Raw genomic sequence first — 6613 nt, forward strand, 5'->3', positions numbered from 1 at the left:
ACTAACAATAAGTTTCTCGCACAACTCACATTCAATCAAACGTAGAAAATCAACCCAATTAAACCACCGCTCCTGTCTGCCCAAAGCACGCCGAACAGTAAGGGGGATCTCTGATTAACGCAAACAGGAATGCTTTTCTACAAAAGGTCACGCCCTTAAAGGTGCAAACAGTAGTTGTTACATCATTTTTTAAATTTTATATATGTACACATTCATTCTTGAAGAATATAACTTATAAATGCCTCATGAGCTTAGTGCAACTGTCTTACCCCATCAGAAGCTTGTTTAACTCCAATTTAATAAAACACTACATAGCCTCAAAACATTGTTAAAACTATTTATTTTGATATCATCGATGGTCAGGCCATGCATCCAAAGCACTGTCTATGAATTTGAGAGTGGTTACATTTCTCCGGCCCCATCCCTCAGCTTTTCACCGAAACGGGAAGGAAGTAAGCTTTGTTATTGTTTCTACTGCCGTTTGCTGTTTTTAATTAACAATCTAATTGACATCTGGCACTGGCAGACCAACAAGGGTGCGTTCACAATAGGTTGATTTGCACCAGGTTACCAGCCTCAGGTTATCATTTCCTTGTTCTACGCAGCCAAGGAAACCTTTGGACCATGAAAGGAACCTCACACAATGGCTCTTCCATATTCTTATTAAATGATCCACTTGCTTGAAAACAAACATTGACAAGACATCACACCAGGAAGAGAGTACTCAGGAGGAATAGAAAAGGTTTCCACAAAGGACCAATGGACTCTGCCCCACTGGCATTGGGCTGCACAACCTTGGCTTTACTATGCTCTGGTACCACTAAGCTGCTGGTCAGGTAGGCTCCGGTACTGGGGATCCACAGGGAGCAGTTGTAGGCCCCTTCCCCAGAGACGGTCTTTCTTTTCAGGGAACTAGTTATAGTCAATGACGCTCCATCTTCCACTTGTTTAGTGTTGATTGTAGAGTCCCCAGTCACGTTGTTGGGTCCCTGGAACCAGTGCACCTCTCCATCAGGGTAGACCCCAGTGAAGGTGCAGGTTGGGCCCTCATCACTGACACTGGGCTGGGCCTTCCTGTAGCACTCTGAATGGGAACAGATTTTAAAAAATGTAAACACAAAGCATATGGCTGAGGTTGGAGAGTTCTTGAAATGGTGCAATGCAGTTCCGTAAGCCCCCTGACACCATTAGTCATACATTTTGCTCAGTTGAGGCACAGTAAAGTCCCTTGTACTTCCTGGTGGTTAGGCAATGTCCATTAGCTATGTCCACTATAGGAGGACTGGCTCATTGTAACGTAATGGCTGGAATGGAATTAATGGAACAGAATCAAACATGACTACCGTTCCATTTATCCCATTCCAGCCATTACAATGAGCCAGTCTTCCTATAGCTCCTCCCACCATCCTCTGGTCAATGGCATTGGACTACATGCATGAGATGTCTAGGTTATGACAGTATTACACGAGTGAGAATGGGCTAGGACACTCGCCTTGCAGCTCCACCGTTGTAGTGGCCTCCTTTACTCCGTGATTGGAGCGTAGCTTGCACAAGTACTTTCCCTGCTCCAGTGGCTGTACCTGCAGCAGAGTCAGGGTCAGCTGTGTCTGTGGGGTATAACTACACTCCATGGTACTAGGTGTGCTCCCTGAGTGGGCCCCGGTCACTCCAGTTCCGTTAACGTCACACAGGTGCTTGCCGTCCTGGCGGACCCAGGCCAGATGTTTGATCGACAGCCCCTCCTGGAAGGTGGTGATGTCACATCGGAGGGTTACACGCTGGTGACATGGCACAATGACAGAGTCAACAGTGCTTAGCTTCACCAGCTCTGTGGATTAAGGAGATATTGGAGTTAGTTTCTTCACTTAGCTCTCTTGGAATGACTGTGCTCAACTAATGCTCGTTCCTGACTCGAGCCATTCCATTTTGTGTTATGAGCCCACTAGTGTGGGGGCCCAAGCTACATTGTTGTATTGGCAAGTACCAAAGACCCATCCACATGAAATACAAATCATCTACAGTATATAATTTCAGAAACTGTGTAGTTATGGTCAGCTGTGTATTAGTACTGCAAGTCACAAACTTCAGCTTGTATAGATAACTTGTTGATGACTGGTTGTGCTGGTCCAGGGATACAATAAGAATGTGTACTGTTGGGGGTACTCGAGGACCAGGGTGCCTATAAAAAAGTCAAGTTTCAACTTGATTTGCTTACCTGCAGTTGTGAGTGTGCGAGCAACAGAGAGCCAAAGCATCACCGTTTGCTGGGTGAGCAGGTTCATCTTGTTTCTCTTGACTTGATATCCTATAGACGCACACAAGTTACACATTGGTCATGTTCCACTAGTATGTCACTCTCACTCAGTCTACCTGATTATTCACCTTTACCTGTTGCAAACACAGTACACTTATTCATTTAACTGATTGATCCTTACAAGAGACGTACAGATGTAGGATCCTGTTGCAGGAGAAATTTCCTGCATTGCAAGAAATGTAAAACATAGTGTATTTGATCATTTTCCTGCTGTAGCAAACTGGTTCAAATTAAGATCCAATACCTGTACATTGTATCATTATACTTCTGTCCTACGGAGTCTTAAATCGTTCTTATGAGCGGAGTGCACTGTGTAATACTTTGCTTCACAGACCGATAGTTGTTCCTTAAAAGGTCCAATGCAGCCCATGTTTCTCAGTATCGCTCGGGTCTGTGGGACCCATTTTCAATGTCTACTAAGCTGTCATCAAGGCAAAGGGTGGCTACTTTGAAGAATCTCAAATATAAAATCTGTTTTGATTTGTTTAACACTTTTTCTGGCGACTACATGATTCCATGTGTGTTATTTCATCGTTTTAATGTCTTCACTATTATTACAATGTAAAAAATAGCAAAAAAAAGAAACCCTGAAATGAGTAGGTCTGTCCAAACTTTTGACTGGTAGTGTATATTACATATGTGGTGTTTGGGACCACTGGACCCGAGGGTAATAAAAGTGTGTGTAGGTAAAAACAAGTAAAAGATACTATGTGCCTTCACTCGGTCTTCATCCTCCCTGGGCCTGCTGTTTCAACATAGGCAGGGAGAGAGATAGCACCAATAACCTGTCTCCCACTTGTCCCACACTCTTTACCCTTTGTAGCGTGTGCAACTACAATGTCTTGTGGGAACATGCACAGTGCTATTACAATACATTTCATTACATTGTAAAAATGCAGTATTTTCCCACAATCTAACCCAGCCAGGTGCAAATTGGGGAAGGGACACAAATAAATAGCTTTGCATGTGGGGCTCCTTACCACAATCAATCAGTATGGCAGAGGGCCTTAGACAGTCTTACACTTTGGAAGATGAAGAATTCACTTCGGAATCTGACAGTGAGTTGGAAGAAGAGGATGAGATTGACCCTCAGCCAGCCCCAGGACCAGCCCGTCAGCTACCAGCTCATCAACAGCCTGCAGGAGGAGAAATATGGATGCTCTTCTTGCCCAAGGAATGAGCCACCCCGCACGGCTGCAAATGGATGCGACCAGGGCCGACACGGATGGCGGTTACTCATGTACAGGACAAATTCTTCTTTTGAACTGTTCATCCCAGACACCATCCAGAAAATCATTCTGGACTGCACTAATTTGAAGGGAAGGCGTGTTTGTTGAGAGATGGAAGATGAACCAAACTAATTTACAGGCATACTTTGGGTTTCTTAATGTTGCTGGTGTTTTCAGATCCAATGGGGAATCTACAGAATCCCTGTGGGATGCAGAAACTGCTGGAGAACTTTTCCGTGCAACAATGTCTCCGGAAAACTTCCACATTAATTCCAGGATTATCTGCTTTGATAACTGAGACACCAGGCCAGCTCGGCGGCAGAGAGAAAAGCTAGCTGCAATCAGGTCAGTGTGGGACAAGTGGGTGGACCGCCTTCCCCTGTTTTACAACCCTGGGCCCAACGTTACTGCCCTTCAGGCAATACACACCGCCTAAACCCCCAAAATATGGAATCAAGATCTGGGCTGCCTGTGATGCTGCTTCATCATCATATGCGTGGAACTTGCAAGTGTACACGGGGAAGCCAGATGGAGGAGCCCCTGAGAAGAGCCAAAGGATGCGAGCCACAACATCACATGCAATAACTTTTTTACTTTGCACAAGCTGGGACAGGAGCTTCAAGAGGTAGCGTGCGATGGTAGGAACAATACGAAAAAACAAGCCAGAGCTCCCACCTCAGCTGTTTAATACACGGAGCGGTCCTATCAATTCCTCGAAGTTTGTGTTCACGGCCGACACGTCCCTAGTGTCCTATGTGACAAAGAAAGGCAAAAATCTTGTACTCATGAGTACGCTGCATAGGGATGGAAGAATCTGTGGCCACAGCTGAAAAAGAAGAACCCTACGCTGGACACTTGTAATATTCGTCAACATCTTGGACATCTCGGCATACAACGCCTTTGTCATCTGGATCGCGTTAAACCCAGATTGGAATAGAGGGAATCTGCAGAGACGGCTCTGTCTCAAAGAGTAAGGGAAAGCATTGGTAAGACCTCAAATCCAGAGGAGGCAACATATCCCAAGGACCCCAGCTTATGCAGCCATCGTGAGGAAGATTCAGGAGGAGGATGCTGATGCCCGATCCACCCGACCCACAGAACCAACAACTCCAAAACCGGAAGTTACTGTGAGTGATGTTGTTGCATGTGTGTGTGTCTAACTTGGCCTGCTGCAACTATATGTGAGTGAGTGAGATGTTTGTAAAATTCCTGAACTAAGTGTTTAACATTCTAGATTGCAGCCTGTAGCAACAAGAAGAAGTGCTGTAATGTGTTTGGACCCAAGAAGGACAGAAAGACACAGTACATATGCATCAAGTGCAAGAAACACATTTGCAACACACACACAGTAAAACTCTGTTCCTAATGTGGTGTGTAGACTGGCCTTAATTTGTGCTCAATGGGGGCTCATTTATCATTTCCATGAAATACTTTATGTAAAATGTGTCCTTCCAATTTGTTCAGTTCAAAGCAATAAACAAAAATAGCTTCTTAGCAAAGAACAATTTCTCAAGCAAGAATTTTGCTAGGACTGTCTGGGAGTGTTCTGAGTGGGAAACTGAAAACTAGCTGTTATTGGCAGAGAGGTTTGGAACAGTCTTTCTTATTGGTCTATTAACTCATTTACCACATGTTGATGTCACCATGGAAAGGCCAAAACTCCATCCCACTCCATAGTTTTGACAAGTTGGCTGGATGTCCTTTGGGTGGTAGACCGTGAAACTGTTGAGCGTGAAAATCCCAGCAGCGTTGCAGTTCTTGACACAAACCGGTGTGCTTGCCACCTACCCTGTTCAAAGACACTTAAATCTTTTGTCTTGGCCATTTACTCTCTGAATGGCACATATACACAATCCATGTCTCAATTGTCTCAAGGCTTAAAAATCCTTATTTAACCTGTCTCCTCCCCTTCATCTACACTGATTTGAAGTGGATTTAATTAACAAGTGACATCAGGAAGGGATCATAGCTTTCACCTGGTCAGTTTGTCATGGAAAGAGCAGGTGTTTCAGACACTCAGTCTATATAAAACACAGAACAATCAAGTTGACTGCACTGGGCCATTAAAAATACAGCTAGATAAGTTATATTGCTGGTGACATAGGTCTGACAGATACAGTAGCAAACTTGACTCACCCCAATATGAAGGCATGCTTGTCCCTTGCTTCTTTGAGTAACTCTGTCTGATACCTTCTGAGCCCCTGCTAAAATTAGTCCTCCCATTTCCTTGTAGGTTTCTTTACATACCAAGGTCGTTAATGATTAAGTAAGGAGGCTTTGTGTGGCTGCTGTACTTATCTGAGAAGGTGTGTCTCATAACTACCTCTTGCTGCTCTTCTGAAAGAGTGAGAGAACGTGTGTAACAGAGAGTGTGATAAGTTAATGCTAAGTCCAGAGAAACTAGCATATGAAGTTGTAATGGGAGCTGTTGCTCTGATTGGGTGCCAACATGAAGGGGTGAGAGTGTTGTTGCAGATATCACTCCCACTCACGTGATCGGCTCATTCATGAGAAGGAAGTGATTGCACTTGATAGGTTTCAGTATTCACTTTTTTTAATGTCATCGCTTAGACGTGGTCAAATGGATCGAATGTTTCTGTATACTTGGTAATAAGTGTCAGGACCCGGTTACGAACTCGGGTCTCCAATGTGAGAAACAGTCACTTAGCAAACTGAGCCACTAATAGTCAGCAGAACCCAGAAGATGAGGCAGACACAGCAGCACTTGCGACGATGTTTTAATAAAGTAAAAAGGAAAGTTCTTCAGGCAAAAATAAATCCACACCGTCAAAAGTAATTCCAAGAGAACAAAGGTAATCCTCCAAGTCAAAAAGGTAAATCCACAAGGTGGTAGGTACAGCAGAAAAAAGCCTCAAAAGATAATCAAAAATAAATGAACAAAAACAGAGTACCTCAAGAGAGTCCAACTGGAGCAACAAATGTTCACAGCATACTAGGGCTGGGTGCTAACATTTAAACACAGAGCAAAGAACTGAGGAAAACTAAGGGTTTAAATACATCCAAGAGAAACGAGGCACAGGTGCAAATCATAACTGGGAACAAGGGAAAA

General features: G+C 44.0%; 1 protein-coding gene across 2 annotated transcripts; it reads right to left on the minus strand.

The window, feature by feature from the left end:
• Positions 1–323: 323 nt before the first annotated feature.
• Positions 324–6347, minus strand: LOC112230315. Of its 2 annotated transcripts, none has more exons than XM_024396553.2 (4): positions 5680–6347; positions 2216–2305; positions 1493–1828; positions 324–1084 (listed from the first exon to the last, which is right to left on the minus strand). In XM_024396553.2, the coding sequence occupies exons 1-4, from the start codon at positions 5693–5695 to the stop codon at positions 705–707; spliced, it is 822 nt and encodes a 273-aa protein (XP_024252321.1). In that variant the 5' UTR covers positions 5696–6347; the 3' UTR covers positions 324–704. The 2 variants fall into 2 exon arrangements, with proteins under 2 accessions (XP_024252321.1, XP_024252320.1); XM_024396552.2 differs by lacking the exon at positions 5680–6347 and adding an exon at positions 5171–5213.
• Positions 6348–6613: the final 266 nt, after the last annotated feature.

The sequence above is a fragment of the Oncorhynchus tshawytscha genome, linkage group LG32 (assembly GCF_018296145.1).
Source record: "Oncorhynchus tshawytscha isolate Ot180627B linkage group LG32, Otsh_v2.0, whole genome shotgun sequence".
NCBI classification, from domain to species: Eukaryota; Metazoa; Chordata; class Actinopteri; order Salmoniformes; family Salmonidae; genus Oncorhynchus; species Oncorhynchus tshawytscha.